Here is a 23997-nt window from a genome sequence, read left to right as displayed (position 1 = left end):
CCTTTAGATTGCTCTAGCACGTCTTGTCTGCTGCTTCGCTGTGGTTCAATCATCATTGGTATTGTTGGTATGGTATCATCAAAACCCGAATCTTCTTTTTCAAGATCGTTTTTTTCGTTAAGATTGGAGTGCTCATCTTTGTTCACTAAGACAGTGTGTGCTTTTTCAAGACAATTTATTTCATCTACGACAGGAGTTGCATTCCCGTCTTTCAATGATACCAAATTAATCGTCCTGGCAGTGACTCTATCCACACTTGACTGTACAGCAATCTTCATTTGGAAGCCAGATTTTTCTCCTTCAGATTTGGTTTTGGAGGAATGACCAGAAGATGATTTAACATTATTCGCTGGATCCAATACAGTGGACACGAGTGTTGTTGGCTCTTGAACAGGTTCTGATAACATCTCTTGTAAACCCATCGACGTGCTATCAGCAATGAGATCTGAATTAATGCTGATTTGGTCGATTTGGAAAAATGGGCTTTCTCGGTACAGTGGGCTCAGCCAATCAAATTGAAACTTGAATGATTGTATAACCATAAACATATGTTGGCAGAGAATTGCATTGTTTTTCCATTCTGCGCAAGAGCATGATGGGAACGCAGCTTGATTACCAGCCACTGTGACAATATGTGTAGTATTGGTGTGTGTCTTTCGGGTGGTAACTTCGAACTGGTTGTGATTGATTTGTTTGATCTTCTGTGGTTGAATTTCATTCATCGGGTTCATTATGTGTGCACAGTGTGACGTCATGTTAAGAGGGATACCCAAATCAGTCATCAGTGAAGGGTTTTGTTTCGCCACGAGAACGTTGTTCGTTAGGTACGTCTTGTTTTTCAATATGTAGCTAAAAGAAAAAGACAAGAAAGTTAAAAGAATATATTATCTGAAGGACAGCCCTGTACAATCTACATTCTAAACTTATTAGAAGTACTAATCTTTAGCATTTCGACAGAATATTGTTCTTGAATCAATTCTAAAGAAACACTTTTAAATATCAATTAAAAATATTCTAGTTATTATCTGTCAATCTCGAGCAAATTACTGTATAGGTCTACGTAATGCAAAATAATATACACTTCAAATTCTACGAACATGAAAATGAAAGTATAGAATCTCACATTGGACGAAAAACTTGCTAGACTATTATAAGTAAAGGTGGGATTATAAAGTACTTGTAATACTTTTAAAGGCCTGACAATACCTTTCGAATCTATCTTTAACTAAGGTCACTGTTAATCTTTCGATCAAATGAACTATGCCTCCCTCCTTGGAACTTCTAGAAGTAGATAAAATGACAGCACCCTCGTAACATCCAATGATAGATTTCAACCATTCGTCTTTGAGAAGGACCAGCAAGTTTCTTGGCAAACGACATGCAACCCATCTCTTGAAAAGAAAAATGATAATTCATGATATGTGAATTCTGATATATAAGTAAGTTAGCTGTCAACCCAAAGGTAGGGTAGGGCGCCATTCTTTCCCCTTGATCGCGCAACTTACCCTTGATCCTTCTCTTTAATTTCCGAGCATTAAGCAGAGATGTATCAAGTAACATTTTTGAACCGTAAACATACCTAAACAAAAGCTCTACCTTTTGCACTACAGTCGCGAAATTATGAGAAAATAATTTTCATATTATTCTACAATCCCCCAATTTATATCTGAGACACTTCACATGGTCCCCCTTTCCCCCCACTGTCAGCGTTGAGTTCTCGGCCATTTCCGGACTCAACACTGACAGTGGGGTCCGGGGGACGGATTTTTATCTTGCAAAACTATTTAGAGTTCTTCTGTCTCAAGATATTTGTTGGGGGATTGTAGCATCATTAATGGTCAGACGGTTAACAGTTTTTCAATTATATCAAGCAGTATAATGCATAGTCGAGGTGGGGGGGGGACTTATTAAGGGGAACAGAACAATGGATAAAAGCGCATTAAAGTATTATTAAACATTTTTGATTCGACAACTTGTACTTTGTTTCGTGATTATACAGTCATGTTACCTTTGAACCAGCAAACCAGTTTTGGCGAAATGTTGAAGTGCTTTCAGACTTCCATATTGGACATCTGGACAATTGATTGGCATTCTGTTTGAATTCATCCATTGATGATGAGGATTGTAAAGTCTCCAAATCCCGTAGAAGTTTTGTAGAATGTTCTTTGAGGCCGTTCTTTTGGTTTGTCAAGTATTCTTCCCATTCCTGCAGACAGGAGTCTTTGTTGAAGTAATATTCCACACCTATTATCAAAGGGTGTAGACAATAGAAAACAATATACTTAGATCACCATTTCAAAGGAATAACATATTACAGATAGATCCCATAAGGTTATCTTGAAACTCCCCAAGAAAAGTGATTTCTCATTATCAACGTCCTTATATTCAGCTGGCCACTACTTCTAAAAATATAGCAAGGAAAGAAAGCGAGGGAGGGAGATGACCTGCTGACATGTAAAGAACATCAAGGATCAAGTTTGTAGAGCGAGAAACCGGTCAAAGGTCACCGCTCTTTGGGCCTTATAATATAGATGTATACAATGTTACCTGCAAATAGATGGTGAACAACTGATACCATTGTTTCAGATGGGTGAATTATTAGATATTTGGGTTTCCAAGAACTATTTATCTCTTTGAACTCAGTCAATGCTTCTGTCAATACTTTCACATGGTCGTTGTATTTATTGCAAAGTATCGTACCAACAACTTGATAGTCAACGTTCGTTTGTACACAAATTATAAACAAGGAAACAGCAATGGCTCTAAATCCACATTGCTTTGGTTTGATTTCAAGGATGAACACGATTTCTCCATATCTATTCAAAAGGTACTGTTGTTTTACCGTTTGATGAAATAAATAAAACTTTTGGATACGAAGACTGTCTTTTTTCGGTTTGTTGGCTGTTGAATCTTTGTGAGTCTGAATCTCGCCTTGTTGAAAACTTGACTGGCTTGTGATAACATTTCTTTCTTTCTTTTCATTTCCGTGACCTTGAGTAGTGCTTTCAACCATTCCTGCACTATTCCTGTTAGTGATTCTTGCAGAATTCTTCTCATCAAGTCCAACAAATATTTCCTTGGAGGTGTTGAGATCACTCTGTTTATTGTTGTCATTACATGGTGTAGGCCTATTTCTGACTTTTTGAGAAGATGTTAAAGTAGAAGTTGCAAATTCTTTTGCATCAGAATCGTTTGAAATGCTCATCTGAGCGTCTGGCAATTCACTGTCCTCAGATTGCAAAGACTCTGGTGTGCAAGTGTTAGCTCTATCAAATTTTTCCTCCTTTGCTTCGGAAGTGTTTAAAATGTTGAGCTCAGTCTTCTGTACTTCACTGTTTACACATTGGACGACTTTAGGACACTGACCATCTCTCTTATGAACCTGTTCATTTCTTCCTGAAGTATTTGACGTGTGTTTTAGTTCTGCTGAAATGGTGGTTCCCTGTTCTTGTTTGTTAGAGAAATGTTCTAGTTCCTTGTTCACATTGCCAGCGGCCACCCTATCTTTCATTCTAACATAACTTGTTATTTTGCTTCTATCAGGAGGTGTGTCGATCTCGAAAATGACTTTATCTCCGTTCTCTCTCATTACCGTAAACTGACCATTCAAATTCGCGATATCATCTTTTGTCATTGTGTAAAAAAGATGTATGATTTTTCTGTTGTTCCCCACTTGATGAGCTCCCGGATAATAACGCTTATCAGTCTTCTCTGGAAGTGTTTGACCGTAAAAAAGTTCACCAACAATAAACTGTTGATTGATTTGAGTGGTAGTGAAGTCTTGTAGCACCATATCTTGTATTTTTAAGATTATTTGCTTGTCTAGATTGTTCGATGTGGCCTAGAAAAAAAAAGAAATTTCAGGGTAAATTTTTTTCTCGAACGGTACATATCTTAGACTAATCTCAATAAAGGTTTACTGATCATGTAACACCCTTTCCTGAAATTAAGGGGTTAGCTCTTAGGATCTCTAGCATCTTCCACGGAGCGCAAACGCATGTAATTGGTATTTCCAAGAGTATCTGTTTACTAGGAAATATTTGCTGGGGAGTTTTCTCCTGTAAAACCGGCTTTCGATGAAAAAAGTCCACAAAGAAAGTAATATTGAAGGTTGAGTAGTTTTTTTAGATTGTCATTTTTTTAAACAGTTTTAATTGATTTTGAAAAAACTATCCATCTCAATTACCCTCTATCTCAAATCTCGAATATCTCTATTTCTTGCATTAAAAGTTGGAGCCAATTAAAGAAAATAAAGTTAGTTACTCGAGATTCGTGATAGTGGGTAGTTGAAATCTTACTGCATTTTTAACTAGCCAGGAAACCTTTCGACGAAAACTAGTTTCCTGAATCCAATCTTTCTGATTTTTATAATGACTATGGCCTTTAAGCAATGGGTTTGGTCGCCAGGAGAGACCTGGCACAGTTTTCTGTGCTCGTATTTTGTTTGTCACGAGAAAGCAATTATTTTACTCTTAACGACTTTAGAAAATTCTCTAGATCATGTCAAAAGTCAAAGAATGTTTCAGAGATGAAAAGATGAACATTTTTTTCAACAAAAAATTTATATCTGTGACACTTCATAACATTAGCGAGCTCATGTATTTGCACTGAACCGATTTGGAATAGCCCGCAGTTTTGACCCGCAAAATCGAGGACGGTAAAAGTGCTGATTTACCATTAGACAAATTAGAACCTTACCACCTCCGTCGCAGAAAAACACAATACATAAACTCGGTATTATGAGAAGGGGTTTTTAGATGCAATCTGGCTTTCTCTCTTCAACAGTATAGCAGAAAAGAGTCATAGCCAGATTTTTAAGCTACATTTTTACAAAATCAATCAGACTGTAGTAAAAATAAACCAGCTGCGCTGGAAGGTCGCCTGAATACAGTAGCTTAAAGAGCTTAAAAGTTTGAAAAAAGTAAAAGACGAAAAGCTTAACATTGTAACATGTGATTTGCGAATGTGTAAAATCAATAAAAAGCAACGTGCTTTTGATTCGTGTCAATGTCAAAATTGCTGAAATTGACTTTAAGTTAATGTTAGAAAAGATAAAATGAGATTGGAATCAGCCTGAACAAGCTAGATGCTGAATGGACCTACCTGATGATGATAGTTGGATAGCAATTCGAGGAGAAAAAAATCAGTCAAAAAATATAGCGTTTAGCGAAAATGCATAACGCAATAAATTCATCATTGATTGTTGATAGGGGGAGAGGGAAGGGTTGTAGGGGGAAAAAAATTGAAAGTTCTGGTCACAAAAATCAGTTTTATTGACAATTGAATCATGCTTGGTGGTGAGCATTGTTATCAATAATGTTTTTGTGTGAAAAACATAGAAATACAAGGAAAAAATCTAATGAAAATCAGCAAAAACGGCGATTTCCGGCATTTTCAACCAAAAAAAAAACCTCAAACTCAGCCATGTTTTGAGCATTGGGAATACACATCTTTCTGCAAAAGATCAGAAAAAACTTTTGATGAAAATTCGAGAAAATGTAAAAAAACCGGTTTTTCCGGCATTTCTAAAATCGGGCTCCGTCACATTTTAGATATTGTCATTTTGCATCAGTGTGCAAAATTTCAAAAAAAAATATAAAGTTACAGCTCATGAAATTCAAGAAATACTGTCTTTCCGGCAAAAATAGGTTGTTCCGGCGATTTTTAAATAGCTCCGGCTTCAAAAATCAATTTTATTAAAAATTGAAACATGCTTGATGGTGGGCATTGCTATTAATAATGTTTTTGAATGAAAAAACAACCAATTGTAAGGAAAAAGTCTAATGAAAATCCAGAAAAACGGCGATTACCGGCATATTTACGGCATTTTCGGCCGGAAAAAAAATTTCCTCAAAACTCGGCCATGTTTTGAACAATACATCCAGAAAAACGGCGATTACCGGCATATTTACGGCATTTTCGGCCGGAAAAAAAATTTCCTCAAAAATCAAACTCGGCCATGTTTTGAACAATATTATTACGCATCTTTGAGCAAAAAATCAGAAAAAACTAATGATAAAATCTCGAGAAAATGCCAAAAAAACAGTTTTTCCGGTATATTTCCGGCATTTTCGGCCGGAAAAAAATGTTTTTCGAAAATCGGGCTCCATCACTTTTTAGGTATTGTCATTTTACATCAGTGTGCAAAATTTCATAAAAAAATATAAAGTACAGCTCGAGAAATTCAAGAAATACCGTTTTTTTTTTTTTTTCTTTTTTTTTTTTCCCGGCGAAAATCGGCTGTTCCGGCAATTTTTAGAAAGTTCCGGCTTCAAAAATCAGTTTTCTCGACAATTGAACCATGCTTGATCGTGGACATTGCTATTAACAATGTTTTTGTGTGAAAAAACAACCAATTAGAAGGAAAAAGTCCGATAAAAATCTGTAAAAACGGCGATTTCCGGCATATTTCCGGCAGTTTCGGCAGGAAAAGAATTTTTCTCAAAAATCGGACTCTGCCATGTTTTGGGCATTGCTAATACGCATCTTTGTGCAAAAAATCTGAAAAAACTAATGATGAAATCTCGAGAAAATGCCAAAAGACCGGTTTTTCCGGCATATTTCCGGCATTTTCGGCCGGAAATGATTTTTTTTCGAAAATCGGGCTCCGTCACATTTTGGGCATTACCATTTTGCATCATTGTGCCAAAAATCAGAAAAAACTAATGAGCCAATCTCGAGAAAAGCTGGTAACAGACGGACGGACGAACGAACAAACGAACGGACGGACGGACACCGGTTAATTTATAGGACCTCCAAGGTAGGTCCAAAAATATTCTTCAGAAACAAATACCAAATATGTTATATAATATTCCTTTTGTCATTCCTACAATCTTAAAGGTTTTCAGAAAGATATCAATTTTTAAAACTAACATTAGGGATATTGGTGAAAATAGCCTAAATTTGTTTTAAAGGGATAAAAAAACTGTTTGAGTTAAGGACACATTCAAGTTATAGGGTTCGAGTTTGAAGACGATCACTTAATCATATCATGTTTAACTTATATCAATGAGTGTTTCTTGTTTGTACAATAAAAAATTGCTGCAAGAAAGTTTCAATAAATTAATATAGTAAATCTAACAAAAGTCGAAGTAATCTTAACAAAAGTAAAAATTTTGGAGCGGATTTAATATGGCTGCTGGCTTGAAAAATTTAGCGGGAATTTATTTGCCTTAAAATAGATAACATTTGGGGGAAGAAAACAATAATCTAAATTTGGCGGAGGATGGCAGTAAAAGTTAAATTTGGGTGATTTTGGCCCAATCCACCAAATTAAATTCCCGCTATAAAGTTTAATTTTTCAAGTTAATCGCCAAATTAAATTCCCTCTGAAAAAACGTTTTCGGCAATGCGCCGAATTAAATCTCGCCAAAATTTTAATGGGCTCTTCCAGAAAAAAATCTTACATGGGGGGGGGGGTGGAGGATATAACAATTTTTTAGTGATTTACCCCAGGTGACTTTTGCCCCCCCCCGGACCCAAAATTACCCCTGGACAGAGCAATTTACCCCACAATTACCCCTGGACAGAGCAAATTTACACCCCGGACAAGGCAAATTTTGATGATTTTTTGCTACCCCCGGGCAATATATCCTCCACCCCCTCATGTACAAATTTTTTCTGGAAGAGCCCAATGTAGGTACACAATGTCACGTTGTGTAATTAAAGCTCCAGCAACTATCTTGATAACTCCATGTTTCAATGGATGCAAGGGAAACAACAACCATAATCAAAAGGGCCATTCCAGAGAAAGGATACGTAACGTCACTCTCATTTTTGACCAGATGCCAGTAGGGACCTATATAGAGACAGTTGTTCAGCCGGGTATAGACTCAAATAATTGCAGTTGACAACTGGACAATATCTTGAAATGGCCCAAAAAGTGAGCTTGAAATAAAAGAAATAAACTGGCTGCAAAACAGCCGACAGTTGTATGTTTATTCAAGAGATTTTAAGTCAATACTCGCAATGGTTACATAAAATTACTCGTCTTGGAACGGTGAATTATCAATCAATTCTTGCTTTAGGTGATAAATGTTACTTTTGCTTCAAATCTGCTAATTGTAAAGGAATTCATGGTATAACTTGATCTGGCGATTAATACATTGGTTAGGTTGCCATATGCAGCGAGTGATCTTGGTTGGGACATACTATCAACTGTTATCATAGATTTCGAGTAATTGAACAAACTACATCCATCTTCTCTTCCAAATCTTTAACCTCAAAAGTGATTCTAGTGAAAGGAGGTTTGTTTTTTAACAACATCACGAGTGTGGTAGTTTGAATGGAATAATGAAGGACTATAAATTTGAATTTTGATGAAACATTATTGTAGTTGTAGATTTAAAATCTACATCAAGAATCATCTGCTGCTTGCACTTGCAGTAGAAACTTTCGATAACTTTCGATAACGAGGCTTTTAATTATCTCCGTTATTTAGATTTCATGAAACAAGTGCGCTAATTACTACCGAGCTAATTAGAATCTATACACCCCAAATACTGTCTGATAAGTTTGCGTGGCGTAATATAACGGAGATAAAATGGCTTATGCAAGAATTTACGCGGGAAATAATTTCCCGATTCCTTGAACATTAAATTCCGAATCGGGCGACCAAACTTTCAATTTTTTTGTCTTGAGGAGAAACACCTAATTTAAAGTTCTCCTTTCACTTGCGTGAGGCGACCAATAACAGCCTGAAAATCGAATCACCTTTAACAAACAAAAACGATTACGTAACATTTGTATGATAAAGTGCTTTTATTTTTTATGTGTTTAGTTTTTAAGAGGCTTTTCTAATAATGCCAAATCATAATTCCATAAAAAAATATCAATCTGATTTTACAATCTGGAATGAAAAATCGGATAAAAGTTTTACTTCAAACAAATCAATACGTAACTCTGAGTTTTATATGTTTATAAATGTCTTGACTTGTGCACTTTTTCTCATTTTCATAACGAATGGATATTGAGAAGGTCAACATAACAATCCACATTCAAGCAATCATGGTCAACTTTACATATCTCATTATTGTAATGTCAATTTTTAAAATTCTAAAACCAACTAGTGGATCATTGTTATGTAATGAAAGAAAAAATATCACCATCATCCCTCATATTGACAGTGACTGGTCAGATCACGTAATTGAGGGTTTTATTGAAAAGCCATCAACGCAGCTGAGATACTTCATCAAGTCTTTGTTTGATATGGGTTGTTTTGATGTATGGATTTATTCACCCATTCAAAACCTTTGTATTCACCAGACAGAAGAAAACTACGTTCCATTTCTCGATACAGAGTGGATTGCTACAACAAGCACAGATGATAAAGAAATTGTGAATCTTTTGTCAGATATACCTCACAGTAACGATCAAGTCGAACAAACACTATTATTTGTATCTGTCCAATATGTCATAAATTCATACAAGAGAAGTGTCAAAAGGGCATCTAACTTTGTAACAAAACTGAAAGCAATAAAACAGAAAAACAACATTATTATCATATGCCTGACAAGTTCTTCACTTTGCCACGAGGGTAAGAAATGGCTGGACAATCAGAATGTCATTCATGCAGATCTCTACAACACACTTTTCAATCCTCACCTACATCGCATATTAATCGATCTCGTAAATAACCCTCAGCGCGATTGGCGAGAGAGATATACTGGAGGTATAAAAAATAAATGCAAGATATTAAACAGCACGAATGCATTCATATGGCAAGTTTATAAACCGTTTCAAATGGAGTTATTTCCAGAAGTTCGATATGCGATCGACTTCTTAAATGACTTTTTTGTTAATAAAACAATACATACAAGTACGACACGATCGAATGCCTTGAATGGCAATTCATACTACACGTTGCCCTACGAATTTACGGGAAGAGTGTTCACTCTTTCAGAACTTCATAAAGATGCCACGGGTATAACAAACCACGTGAAAGATATAGGAGGAGATAATCAGGTTCATTTTATCTTCTTTTTTAAAGAAATAGAACCTGACTTCAACCAGCCACCGTTCACATTCAACAACACAATCAGAATCATAATCGATGACAACATAACCGTGTCTCCAATGACGACCAAAGATGGCGATTTCGTGATATGGGAAGAAGACACAAAAAGTCCATTATTGATCAGTATGCTTATCGAAAAAATGTACTCCATTTTGTGTAATTGAAATGACAAAAAGACATCATAGCTCAAATTATATATTTTATTCCAACAATAAAATTTATTCGGAATTCTGATTTCGCCCATTAATGATGAGTTAAATCTATCGCAATGAACCGCAAATAAAAAAACAAACTAATTTCTCAATTTGGGATGTAAGTTCAAACTTTGAGAGACTTGTTTATGACATGATAGGTTAAATGGTTTACCATCGTGTATTTTGTATATTGGTACCCGTTAGATTGATTTTACGGATTTTCTGACTCTTCCCTATTGAAACAATTTAAAAAATGCAAAACATTAAAAATTAATTTTGTAATATTATCTTCGGTGATTTAATTTGTTTAGCATTTCTTTATAGATGTAAAATATACATGGTTTATAAAAGTTCCAATCCACGCCAGCCTCTTTTTTTAAAATTGTTTTAGATTTTTGGGAATTTTGTTTGCTCGTACATAATATATAATAGAGGCACACGATTTTAAAACTCTTTCAGTTTTGAGCCTTAAAAAAATATGTATTGGGAGTTTTTATTTCCGGGAAATAGTACTGGGGGGGGTAATTATTTCGGGCATGCTTCTTCCTGTGACACGTGACACATACCTGTTCGCTAGGATTATGGAATCGATGAGTTGAATCTTTCGGGAAGGACAAAACGTAAACAACTTTCCGTCGAAGTTCTTTATCTTCTGCAAGCAAACTTTCCCTCAATACATCAGTTAAACTTGATAACGTTTTTGAATCGAATTGATCAATATCGTCCAACTGAAAATTGAAGAAACAAAGATTATAGATTCAACAAATTATTCTAAAAGAACGGATTTCGTTAAAATTTTATAAAGCATGGGTTTCGAATCAGCTTTCTGTGTTGACTTCGTGTAAACGGCACGAAAAATATCAACAAAAACTTATCTGATTGGATAGTATGTTAATGAGCGCAGTTTTGAACGAATCAGTGCTTATTTAAAAATTTTCGCGAATATCAATTTTCGCGAATATCAAATTTCGCAAATTTTAGGAAACTCGCGAAATATAAGTTACATAGAATCTAATCTCATAACTGATCATCCATCCTGCACATACCAGGCTCTGCTCTAAGGTTCTCTAGTTTTTTAGCCAAAACAATCAAAACCGCGTTGTTTCTTGCAAACGAAAGCAAAAGCGACTGGGTTCTAATGTTGACGTATATGATTGAGGTTTGATTTCGGTGCGATTGTTTTTATTCAACCAATCAACACGCTCAAAAGCTCATTTAACATTCTTCCCAAATCTGGACGAAAAAGATCAAAGCGGTGTGCGAACCTGGACAGATTCTCTTACGGAACCCTCACATTTAGAGAGAATACGTACCATGCGCAGAGTATCAGAATCTGCTTGGAGATTACATAAAATCAGGCCTAGGAACTAATACGAAATTTGTAAATTCCATGTCGATGATTTTAGTTATAGATGGGCACGTGGATGATTTGACGATGAAAACTTTGGAACAGCTTTGATAATGTAAAGTGGTCAGAATTGATAGTGCTTAAACAATTTTCTTACATTTTCGAAAGTTTCGATGATTTCTGAAACTAAAATGAAATTTATAATTTCGCGAGCCTAACACGACTCGTAATTTCAACCATTCTTTTAATATATTTATCGATTCAAAATTAAAACACTAACCTTGAATTGAGGAAACATTGTGATTTTACGGACGTTAAGTAATGCTGGACAACCCAACTTTTTACGTATCTAAGAGATAAAAAATGAGCACGCCTTTTTCGTACTAATTGAGTAATCTTAGCTAACTACTCAATGCTCAATCTGACTCTAATATATAAAGTGTGTAGCAAGAATGTCGAAAATCTAGAAAAAATTTTACATTCCAAATTGTAAAAAGAAAGGAGATACAAAGCATGTCAAACCTTTTTGGAGCCATCCGACTTTGTCTTTTTTGGATTTTTACCGAATTCGCAGGAAGAAGAAGATTTGCCACAATAAAGATATGGTACACCATTGATCTCTGAATCACCACGCCATGAAGGGGTGTGGCAAGCGAATTTCTTTTCATTTTGGTACCATCTGATTTTCAAAGGTTTCGAAATATCAATCTTTGGGCGGCCTGAAAAAAAAACACACCTTAAACGACTAAAATAATTGTCAAATACTATATTGAGCTTTCCCTCTGTAAAAGTGCTAATATCCTCGTAACAGTTTCTATCTTTAGATATTTCCGAATAGTTGGGGGCCATTTTGATTTAACTTAAAAATTTGACGCCCATAGTTTTCGAACTGATAATACGTTCTCTAATTCGATTTTCAAGGGGAGTCAGATTTTTATCAAATAAGGGAACCTATGGACGTAGTACTTTTCCCTCAGAATTTCATGTTCTATCCAATAGTATTGATTTTTGTTAAATAAAAGTTTTTTGACTATCAGGAAAACCATGAAAACCTAAGTCTGAAGTGAAATGAGATAAAATAAAGATCTAACCTGAATGCAAAGCTTTTCCAACAGTTGAAAAATCAATGCCAGTCCGCGTCTTGTATTCTTCAAAAACTCGATTCATTTCTTCAAAAGAGTAAGCAATCGCTATTTCTGCAGGATCTTCGTCTTGAAAAATGTTTGTGATGAAAACTTTACGTTTTCTTTTCGTCTTTTTTTCCTCCTTTTCAACCTCATTCTCGGCCTCGATCACCTCCGAAACGAGGCTATCGACCAAGGTTTTGACTTGCGGGTCAATATGTAGTGTCATTGTATCAAATTCAAGCTGAACATCTTTATCCAAGTTGTGTGCTTGTGGAAAGACTCGGTGTCTCACAATATCAAATTCAAGCTTAACATTATTGTCTAAGTTTGGTGCTTGCGGATCTATAACGCAGCTTGTATTATCTTGTACATCGTTTTTATCATGTGGTAAAATGTCATTCTTTTCTCCCATCTCCAAAACCATGATGCATTGATCAGCAATCAGTGAAAATTCATCCCATCTTTAAATTCGAATGAAGTGTGACAAAATATTTCTTTAGAATCTGTGCGAAATATACCAACAAGACATTTAAATGAGTGTGCAGAAACAAAGTAAATGAAGCTCTTTATATCCATACAAATAATTAGTACCCTAATGAGGCTTGTAATAGTGTTTAATACATATGTTGGCATTTTCTTATCATTACGATAGTTGGCTAAAGTTCTAATTTCAAACTCCGAGTTTCATGGTGTATGCACGCCAACCTTCAGACTAAAATTTTATAAAAACACGAGTCTGGGATTTGGCTAAAGCTTAAAGACAAACCCAAACCAAAAACAATCTGAGCCTACCTTTCTTCGTTTTGTTTCTTTGCTGAAAATTTCCATGAACAACTTCATACCCTTCGTAGATGGATTTGATATCAAGTGACCGGTCATAAGTTCGTGTGATATTTTTACAGTAGCCAGCCTCCAATTAAAGAGGTGTGATTATGTTTAATTTTTTTTGAATCATTTTTTATCTGAAGGGAGAAAAAACAAAAGAAATATGTATATACAGAATCAATAGCATACCGCAGCGATTCTAAAAATAGACATCAAAATTAATGTTTGCGCGAGTTTTAATCCCATCATCCTTTGCATTAATTGCTTTTACAAGTCAATTACACTTATTGACAATACAAAAGTAATAACTTTAATAACTAACTAACGCATTACGAATCAAGATAAAAAGGATTGTGGGATTGAATTTCGGTCAAATTTTGAAAGTAATAATTATGACGTTTGCATAGTTGTGTGCTATTCTCTTGAATTCATCCTAACGATGATTAATACGTCAGCTCAAGTTGTCAGCTTCAACTTCAACGTCTAGTTGTCAGCTTTGTGTCACATTTTTTCCCTAACAGTATTACCCGAAAATCCGGAATTTTCCCCAGTGTCACATCAAATGACGAGGGAGATTCTGTTTTTTCTCAGGTTTGTATGCAAGTCAGCAAGGGTATACATAACACATAATCAGAAATCAATTTAAAGAATCCAATCAAAGCAATCGAGATCCTTTAGTAAAATGTTGGTTTAACTTTTGAAATTTATTATTAACTGACAATTTAGAATAAAAGCAAGTCCGAAAAAATTCATCAAGCCAAGATAAGCTTAACTAAGGCTCCAGTACCGCGCTGTAAGCTTAAAGCGTAAGCCCAGGCGGCCAGCTATATTTCGTTGTAACAATATTCATCATTTGCTCAGAATATCTTGATACATTTTGACGGACTTGCTTTTATACTTTTTCTGCGTAATTTTTTTTGACATGAACCTCCGTTATGGGACACCCGCTGGAAGGAAATAAGAATCAATTGTCATATTTTATCTTCAATAATAAATAAGCTCTACTATAAACATAAACATAATCATAATATGGATATGTATAACGTTAAAATATTTACAGCTAAAAATGTCAACTCAAGAATGCTAAATTAATGAATACTTGTGTGTTTTTACTAGCTTTCCCCAGCATTTTATCAAGACGGGGGGTCAAAATTTGCTAAGTACAAGATTTTTAACAAAAAGCTTAAAATAGCAAGCGACTAGCGAGTATAAGCAAACTGTGAGTAATGGAAGAACTTTCAAGAACAATTCAAGTAATTATTCTATTATTATCTATCAATCACAAATAGAATATTCACGAAGTTTCCGTATTACTTTTCATAATTTTATTTGGCTTTGCGTTACCGTTTCCCAACGATACAATTTCATTCTGTAAACTTTCGTCCAAAGACCGTTTCAAACTTGAAATCTTTTCCAAGGCTTCTTTCTGAATAGAATGTAAACTTAAATCGTGTTGTTTTCTTGGAGAAGGGTTGTCCCTCCGTTCAATATCAAAGAAATTTTCAGTTTTAATTTCATTATGAGGAATCAATGGGTGGTTCGTTTCATCACCATTCTTCCTCTTGTCCAAGGAGGTTTTCTTTCGGAAAACCGAAATCTGCGAATTTAGATTGGACCTCGTTCTGGGTGTGTTTCTTGGTGTTTTCTTTATGTTTGCAGCTTCCATTTGAATATATCTTGATGGCTTAGGAGCCAACCTTCTCAATCTTGAGGGAGGAGAAGGAAAAGCAGGGGGCGAAGTTATCTTAGAAGTTGTAGTACGGTAAGGGATTGGAGCTTTGTTTGGTTTACGGCCTGATACATCGATGGTATAATTCGAGGGTAGGACAGGAGTTGTTTGATGTTGAGATGCAGTTTCGGGGGTTTTTGGGTTTGCGATTTTGTCACGTTCAAGAAGATTTTTTGTAATTTTTTCGATTGTTTTCGAGTCGTAGTGGCATTCGTTTAATTCTCGTAAATCGATAGCATCTCCGTATTGTTTTCGTAAAAGACGATATATAGTGTCTTTTGACTGCTGTAACTTGACACCTGGCGTTGGATAAGTTGGCCCTGGGTTGGTTGGCTTAGTATGTTCTTTTACAACATTGTTTTCTAATGATACAGAGGGTGTTTTTGAGAGCTTTTGGAGCTCTCCGTTATCGGTATTATTCTTCAAAGTCGCGTCATCTATATTGGTAGACCCATTACTAGGCAAGATTGTCTTGTTTTTGATTTTCTCGTTAAAGCATTCGACAATGTTTTGAAGCTTTTTATTAAAAGATGTGGCAGTATTATTTTGTGGCACCGAAGCAGACGTGACCGGTATAAGATATATCGGTGCTTTTATCGGAACACCGGGAATAGCTGATATGGCTGAAATATCGATCGGCCGATGCGGGCCGTTTGAAGTAACTGCTTTCATCTTATTGGACGGTCTCACAGAAGAAACAGACTTGGTGGGCGTGATTGGAGTAATCGGATTGTTTGCTTTCGAGGAAGAAGTGTTCTGATTGGATGTATCCATGGACGAAGCGATCTGATTGGATGAAATTTTTGAAGGAAATATCTGATTGGAGGATTCAACAGACACAGCCATCTGCTTGGCAGGTTTCGCAGTCGGGGCCATTTCATCAGAGGATGGGTGTAGAACATACGTCGGTAATTTGGGAAGGTCGATGCTCATGAATTCAGGAGAATCTACTGATGTTGAGGAGGGCTTTTCAGTTGTTGGTTTTGCTATAGAATAAGTGACTTCTTTTCTTTTACTGGCTATTTTGTCTGCGGTACGTGTGAGAGTTGAAGAGCGTATGGAGGAACATTGAGGTTTTTTAGTAGCTTCCTTAGAGGTATCTCGATTGGTTGATATTATCACGGGCCGGATCGAAGGGTACTGCTTTACTGTTGTAGCAGCCAAGTTTTGAATCGGTAGAGCCTGATTGGTTGATTTAGAAGTCACTTGTTCAATCGATGAAGTCTGATTGGTTAGTTGAGCAGTCACGTGTTTAATTAAAGGAGCATGATTGGTCGATTTAGCAGTCATGTGTTGAATCGAAGGAGCATGATTGGTTGACTTAACAGTTACGTGGTCACTCGAAACAGTCACGTGTTGAATCGGTAGAGCCTGATTGGTTGATTTAGCAGTCACGTGTTGAACATAAGGGTTTTGATTGGTTGATTTGACAGTTACGTGGTCAATCGAAGCAGGCACGTGTTGAATCAAAGGAGCCTGATCGGTTGATTTAGTAGTCTCGTGTTGATTCGAAGCAGCCTGATTTAGTGACACAACTAGAGTTTGTTGAGCTTGCTTTTTTGGCGAAGCTAGTGTACCATTCACCGGAACGGCTGGAAGTAAACAAACCGTTCTGGAGGAACCTCGTTTGGCTTTTTTCAAATACTTCTTTTCTAAGCTTTGCAATTCGTCTTTAAAAGCTTTACGAAATGTTTCGTGCATGAAGTCGTTGGCAAGTTTATCAATGTAATAATTTAAACCTTCCATTATGGACATACTATGATCGTTAACATTTTTCATTGTTTTGAATATGGGTTGCGGTAGATATTTGACGATTTGCCGTTCTTCAGATTGTGTTCCTTTCGAGGATTGCGTGGTCTCTGTAGAGATGCTTCTCACTTGTTGATCGATACAGAGATAATCGACCGTGAAAAAAGGACTCGATTTATACAACGGACTTATCGATTCAAAATCGAGTGTATACATCTTGAAAACTTGAAACATGTGTCGACAGAGTAAAGGATTGTTGATCCATTCAGTGCAAGTGCATGATGGGAAAATCGATTGGTCACCAAGGGATACATGAAAACGATCGAGGATTTTATCTTTGAGCTCGAAGACTGTATACTCTTGAATGGAAACTTTCTGGATGTGTGTTTCTACTTGTTGAGGTGCACTCAGTATTGGATGACAATGTGACATTAAGAAGATTGGTAGCTTGTAGTTATGTACTAAAGATTTGCTGTTTTTGAGAACACAGTGCCCGGCAGTGAACAGCCTTTGATTCTTTTGAACGTAACTGAAAAAAAAAGCAGTTGTGAGAAACATGAAATGATTATAAAAAACGTTGGAAGTAAAATTCCAGAAAAAAACAGTATACCCCCTGTTGAGGAGGTCCATCATTTCGTGGCTGGAAATGCTGCAACCCCCTGGAATTCCAGGCAATTTCAGGCTTAAACCCCTCTGGAATTCTGAATTTTAGTAGGATTTAAAAAGCTTCCCTCATGGAATTCCAGCTATTTTTGACAGATCTTTGTATCTCCCTATGGAATTCCGCCACATATCAAACCTTACCCCCTTGGAACGGAAATGGACCTCCTCAACAGGGGGTATACGTTTTTTTTCTGAAAAAGCCCAATCAGAAAAGAAGAAAAGGACTTCAAGCCTCCGCTTCCAGTGTAGATGTTTTGCCAATAAATATACAAGCCTACAAGTTTATTTCATAATTGAGATGGAAATCATATCAAAATTCACAAAATATTAATTGTAGTGTATCTAAGCTTATGTGGTTGTAGGCCTTTCTGAGAAAACCAAAAGCGAGTTTTGACTAAAACTAAAATTTTAAGACATAAAATTTGTCAGACCTTTTGTAAATCTCTTTTTCCGAATCACCAGTCAAATAACATAACAAACGTTCCATTCCACCTTCAAACCCCTCCAACGGAGCAACATTTCTGTAAGAAGACATCAAAACTAGATCTTGATAATTCCGAGTGATCTTTCTCAGCCAATCGTCTTCAAGAAGGCAATTTAAATTTTGAGGGAAACAACATTTTACCCATTTCTAAAAAAATGGAATAAAAATACATGACGGTAGACTCTTGTTTATTTGAACTTCTTATTATTTGAATCTTTCCATAATTCGAACTTATTCTTTAGTCCCCTTTAAGGGGAAACCCTTATTAAAACCTTTATAATTGGAATCTCTCTGTAATTTGAACAAATAAGATTCCCTTTTCGATTTCGCAAGTCAACTATATTTAACTGAAGGTTTCACAAACTATTCTAGCCAGTGGCGTTGGGACAGGGGAGGCCACGGCCCCCCAGCGGAGCTTCTTTGAAGGGGCACCGAAGAGCAAGGAGCGCCAAAAGAGATTGTTTAAACGCCCCAATCTTAAAAATCATACTTTATGCGCCTTTAATTGCGCCCCGGGACCAATCTTACTGAGATAATTTTGAATTACTCGCTTCGCTCGCAATAAAGTTAATTGGTAAATTCTTTGCAATCTAGCTAACTTACAATTTCTTTTATGTACAATATAGCATTATTAAATGAAAATCTAACTGCGCCCCAATACCAATTTGCTGACAACAATATTGAAATCATAAAACATCAATTTTTTCGCTCGCTTCGCTCGCATTGCACATTATTTCTTTAAGTTTTTTTTTCACTCTACCTAGTGCCAAATTTGTCTATTTTTATTTGGTGATTTAGAGTATCTAGGCAGTCGATTTTCAAAAATTTTCTAGTCGGCCCCAACCATGGTGGGGGCTGTTTTTCCCTTTTCCATTCATCAAAGATATGTCTACTCTTATCCACTAAATATTTCTTTCCTCATTATGCCTAGGCAAACGAATTAGTAAGAGTTTAGAAAATTGAGTGGCGCCATTTAAAACAAATTGACTTTGGCCCCTCCAGAAATATTTTCCCACAACGCCACTGATTCTAGCCACACATACGAACCCTACATAAATTGCTTCATCTTACAAAGTCGGCCTGGATACCCTTAGTAACAAACTCAAGACTATTTTTAAGCAAATCATCGCTGGATATTAACAAAGGGCAACACAGAAGTAAAGCTTATATTTATGACTGTCTTGCTTCCCGGTCCGCGTTACTCTGTACCGTTTTTCTGCATTCCATCGCAGCGGTCGATTTGAAAAATCTCAAATCAGAAAAGACAATGCCAACACACCCTCTACGGCGACGAATTTTGAAATTCGCCGTAGATATCGGGTCTGTGTACAGACTAGGTCCCAGTTAGCTTGTAGAAAAATGCAGCATTATCAATGGAGGCTGCAGGGACCCCTATTCCCGTCACGAATTATCTGATGCTTTAATATGCTTTAATCTCAATATTATGAATCGATAGGCGGACTTGCATGGAAAATGGGTGATCAAAGGTACCTCAGTATGAGCGAACCAAAATCGTCGAAATTCCAGCAATGATTCATTATTCCACATTTCTGATTCCGATAAATCTTCTATCCGGTCAGTAAATTCGTCCATTGAAGAACTTTGTTGCATCACCCTCAAATCTGCTTGCAACTTTTTCGTGTCCTCGTTGATGATGCCATTCAATAGATGGGGCTTCAAAGAATCTTTCCATTGTCGGACACAAGATTCACCATTGAAAACATACTCGACACCTAAAGGTTGAAATAATCTCCGAATTGAAAAACGAATGACGATTATAGAAACCAAGAAGGTCATAAAGGAGAATTCAGCAAAAAAAATCAGGGATTCAGGGACCCTTTAGCCTTAATCTAGACAGCTGATTTTCTGTCTTGTCCATGGCGTTCTAAGATTTACAACGCCATGATCTTGTCTCATTTTTGAGTGATTGTTCATATGTCAATACAATACTTCTTTTCAAGGCCTCTTTACACTGGGTACGAAGGTTTAAAAGGTATCGACAGGTGGCCGAAATCAAGACCCTTTGACTGTTTGCATATTTTCTATTTGTGATTTTGTGGTCCCTTCGTCGGAGTGTTGTTTTTAATTAGCATTTCAAGCATTTCAAAGTCTGAGAAGGAACAATCAAAGTTATACACAGTCCCTGTTTTATCATCCGTGCTCTGATCAAGAATAAAAGAGAAGATTTTGTCTGCCGATCAAAAATCGAATTTTAGCGAAAGATGATATTGAAAAAATAATACCTGGAAACAGCTCTCTGACAACTGAAACCATTGCTTCAGTAGGGTCAATCACCAAATATTTGGGTTTCCAAGAACTATTTATCTCTTTGAACTCAGTCAATGCTTCTGTCAAGACTTTCATATGATCGTTGTATTTATTGCAAAGTATCGTACCAACAACTTGATAATCGACGTTCGTTCGTACACAAATTAAGAATAATGAAACCATGAGAGCGCGATAGGTGATCAGATTTTCAGGTGGTTTGATTTCATAAAAATGGACCATGGAACCATAACGATTGAGTAGTAATTGTTGATGACGAGTTTGGTGAAAGAAAAAGACTTTTTGAATGGGTGTGTTCCATAAAGGTCTAGGAGCTCGTTGTCGCCATGGTTTCGCATCATTAAATTTCCGTATTTCCAATAAATCTTGTTCTATAATTCGTTGAGTTAACTCTTCTACGTCTACACCCTCATCAGGTTTTGGTTTATTTTTGCGATTCTCCCAGGCCCATATATCTTGAACACGATTTCGAAATCGTTCCTCCATAGGTGGCTCGTCAATTTTAAAGTAAACTTCAGCCCCTTGCTTCTCTCTTAATTCTTTGAAACGACTTTCCAATTTCTCGATGTTTGGTAAGGAAATGGTACAAAGACTGAAAACTCTTCGACGGGTACCACCTACGTCGTAGTATTGAGGATAATATCGTTTATCCGACGGATCCGGACGTTCCTTGTTATGAAAAATTTCGTCTTTGACGTAACGGTCAACGCCATGTCTAATTTCTTCTGACGTCATACCTCTCAAACTGAAATCCTGCATTTTCATAGTGATACGATGGTCAATAGTGGCACTGTGCTAGAGTGTAAGAGTAGGAATTCATTTCAACGTATTCACTAAGCATGTTCAAAAATAATTGAAATGAAAACATTTTCTGCAAAAAAAATCTGAAAAAGGGTAAAAAGGTTGCTAATTTTAGTATCAAAACGTAGTAAAGTTTCCTCAGGTTTTCCTCTGTACAAGCAAGAAGATTCTTGGTATAACAACTTTTTCATAAACCATCTTTAGTACTCAATGGTAAAAGAAAACATTAAAAAAAACACTCTTCATGATATGCACCATTGCAATGTCTTCGGCGGACCCAACAGCTGATTGGTTGAAAGTGACGTTTTGACTGATTTTACGTCACTTGCAACCAATCAGCTATTGAGTCCGTGATGTAATGTCAGAAGATATTGCAGTGGTGCACATCACCAATTGAACTAGAATATTATAGCTTTACCCTTTCATCTTCGGGATGATGAATGTGGTTCAGATGCCTTGATAGTTTTGGGAAAGACATCACGTATACCGTCCGCTTGTTCAGCTTTTCATCACCTTTCTCTAGCCTCTTTTGAAAGTAACGGTCTGGAAACAGCTTGTCTTGCTAAAACAAAATGAATGAACGAATGAACACTTCAATGTTCGGGAAATGATAAGAGTTGTGAATAGATTCTAAATTGGGATTTTGAGATCATTATTGATCACACGGATCACTGGTTAATTTTTTGTTGAGAAACTTTTAAACTGTTTCCTCTGCTCAAAAGCTTTCTCACAATTTCAATTCAAACTTGCGCACTTTAGTAAATCTTGAACTGTAAATTATTGTGAAGACCCCAAAATACCATGAATTTTTCTCAGGCTTGAATTGGCAATCATCATAACCTAGAAAAAGTGGAACACTACACGTTTTTTTTTTTTTAAGAAACACACTTTTAAGAAACATGAGGCTCAGAATGCCTAAAAACTAAGAAACATCTAAGAAACATGCTGAGGCTGAGAATGAGAAAATAGCATTTTTTAATTCGGTTTTTCTTAAGAACCTTCCAATCCAGCCTTCCATGAGGCTGATTATGTCAAAAAGTTTAGAAACATGTAAGAAACATTTAAGGCTCAAAAGGCCGATTTCTTAAGAAACATTGAGGCTGCTTGGTAAAACTAGTTTCTTAAAAAAAAAAAACGTGTACACCAAACTAACCTTTCCTTTGAATTCAGGGAAAAACATAAATTTTGATACGTAGACGTAAGCATTGCAAAAGGGTCCTTTAGGTTGCTGAAATATAAAAAAATGCTTTAAATTGAATGATAAAAATATAGAAGTATAAAGAACAAATAAAATGAGCCAAAAGTTCACAAGCTCATTTTCGATTAATGAGTAAATAAATTTGAAAATTTTGAAAAAGCAATAAGAACAACAACGGACTTTAATAAAAAACTATTTTGGTCTGTGAAGAACTATTTTGAATGAAACAGAAGAAAAAGTTTACATTTATTCTTTTACATTGTTTGTTTCCAAATTCACAAATAAAACGACACTGTCCAAAATGAAAGTAAGGCATCCTGTTCAGTTCAAAGTCATTTCTCCATGAGGATAGTTGGCCAGTGAAGGTTATGCGTGAAGATATCTGATCACTTGTGGCAACTCCCGCAGGAAACTTGTTATACCAGTGGAGGGGTAATTGCTCTGAAAAGTCTATCGGTGAATCTAAAAAAACGAATAAAAAAATACTTTATTTGATTCTCATTCCAAAAATCAAAAAAGACAGAAAGTTGTTGGTTGTGAGGCCTGCTATGTGCTCATTTTAATCGCTATAATTTCATGTTTATAGGCTGCTAAAAATAAGAATAATACCTTTTCTGAAACGTTTCCGAGAAGGAATATACCGTTGACCAGTTTCCAAATTATATTCTTCGATCATTCTGTACATTTCTTGAAGAGAATCAGCAATTGCAACTTCACAGATATCTTCTTTCTCCTCCTTATTTTTATTTACATCAAGTATAAACAATCTTGGAGCTTTATTCAAAGTCGGGTTTTGGTATGTTGTACATATGTTGTTATTCCGAGCTTTGTCCAGACTTGTTTGTTTTCTAATCCTTGGATTCTCAGCTTCAACAATTATATCAACCAAATCGTTTAGAAGGTTTTCAATGACCTTTTCATTGGTATCAGCCATTTGAAAATCAATTTCATTTTCAAAGTCGTTTGTACTTGAATCTTCTTCAATACTCTTTATGACATCCATGTTAGTTTCATTTTCAAGTGAAGGTTTGATGGGCGAGTTACCATATGATTCAAACACACCATCCATGACACCTTTAGTTGGAGATTCTGCAGTACCAGCAATATTGTACTCTTCATTATGCTTATTTGATGTCAAATCATATTCCTTGTCTATTTCATTCCTGGTGTCATCAATCATTATAAAGATTGTTTTCTTGTTTATTTTTTTCTCTCTCTTTTTTCATTATCTAAAAATAATAAAATAAATAAAATTTTAAGACGTAAGTCAAAGTTTTTCACTGTAGAAAACTTTCGCGAAATTATATGCCTTTGAAAATTTTTCAAGGGCCATTTAGGTTCGCGAAAAGTTTTTGACAAAATAGAAAATTTGCAACACTTCTAACTCAAAATTAAATGTTTATGATACTTTTTAGCATTTTAAAGCCTCATAAGCAAAATACAAACAAAAGTTTCAATCCATTTCAAGAAGTACTTGTCCCACAAAACCATTTTTCATCCTTTTGTCTTCATTCGTGATTTTAGGTTTATGATCGTAAAAGTTTGCACGCTTAAAGTAAATAAGGGGTTTCTACCGAA

General features: G+C 35.9%; 1 protein-coding gene across 2 annotated transcripts; it reads right to left on the bottom strand.

Moving 5' to 3' along the window:
• Nucleotides 1–14473: 14473 nt before the first annotated feature.
• On the bottom strand, nt 14474–23647 carry LOC136814382 (uncharacterized). 2 transcript variants are annotated; one of them, XM_067070918.1, is made up of 8 exons: nt 23029–23647; nt 22664–22881; nt 22375–22449; nt 21640–21783; nt 20378–21215; nt 19626–19867; nt 18082–18281; nt 14474–17516 (listed from the first exon to the last, which is right to left on the bottom strand). In XM_067070918.1, exons 1-8 carry the CDS (start codon nt 23597–23599, stop codon nt 14804–14806), a joined length of 5001 nt encoding a protein of 1666 aa, XP_066927019.1. In that variant the 5' UTR covers nt 23600–23647; the 3' UTR covers nt 14474–14803. The 2 variants fall into 2 exon arrangements, with proteins under 2 accessions (XP_066927019.1, XP_066927020.1); XM_067070919.1 differs by lacking the exon at nt 23029–23647 and having other exon boundaries at nt 22678–22768.
• Nucleotides 23648–23997: the final 350 nt, after the last annotated feature.

Source organism: Clytia hemisphaerica, unplaced genomic scaffold, assembly GCF_902728285.1.
Source record: "Clytia hemisphaerica strain Z4C2 unplaced genomic scaffold, Clytia hemisphaerica genome assembly, whole genome shotgun sequence".
Taxonomy (NCBI): Eukaryota; Metazoa; Cnidaria; class Hydrozoa; order Leptothecata; family Clytiidae; genus Clytia; species Clytia hemisphaerica.
Note: the sequence above shows the minus strand (reverse complement) of the source record. Positions and strands in the feature narration are given on the sequence as shown.

Excerpts from the sequence above, each read along its gene's own strand:
- LOC136814382 (XM_067070918.1), bottom strand. The coding sequence starts at position 23,599 with ATGATTGATGACACCAGGAATGAAATAGACAAGGAATATGATTTGACA. Across the intron at positions 21,216-21,639 it reads ATCATCCCGAAGATGAAAGG|CACAGTGCCACTATTGACCA; the intron begins GTAAAGCTATAA and ends CTTACACTCTAG. Across the intron at positions 18,282-19,625 it reads TTTGGTTCGCTCATACTGAG|AAATGGGTAAAATGTTGTTT; the intron begins GTACCTTTGATC and ends CCATTTTTTTAG.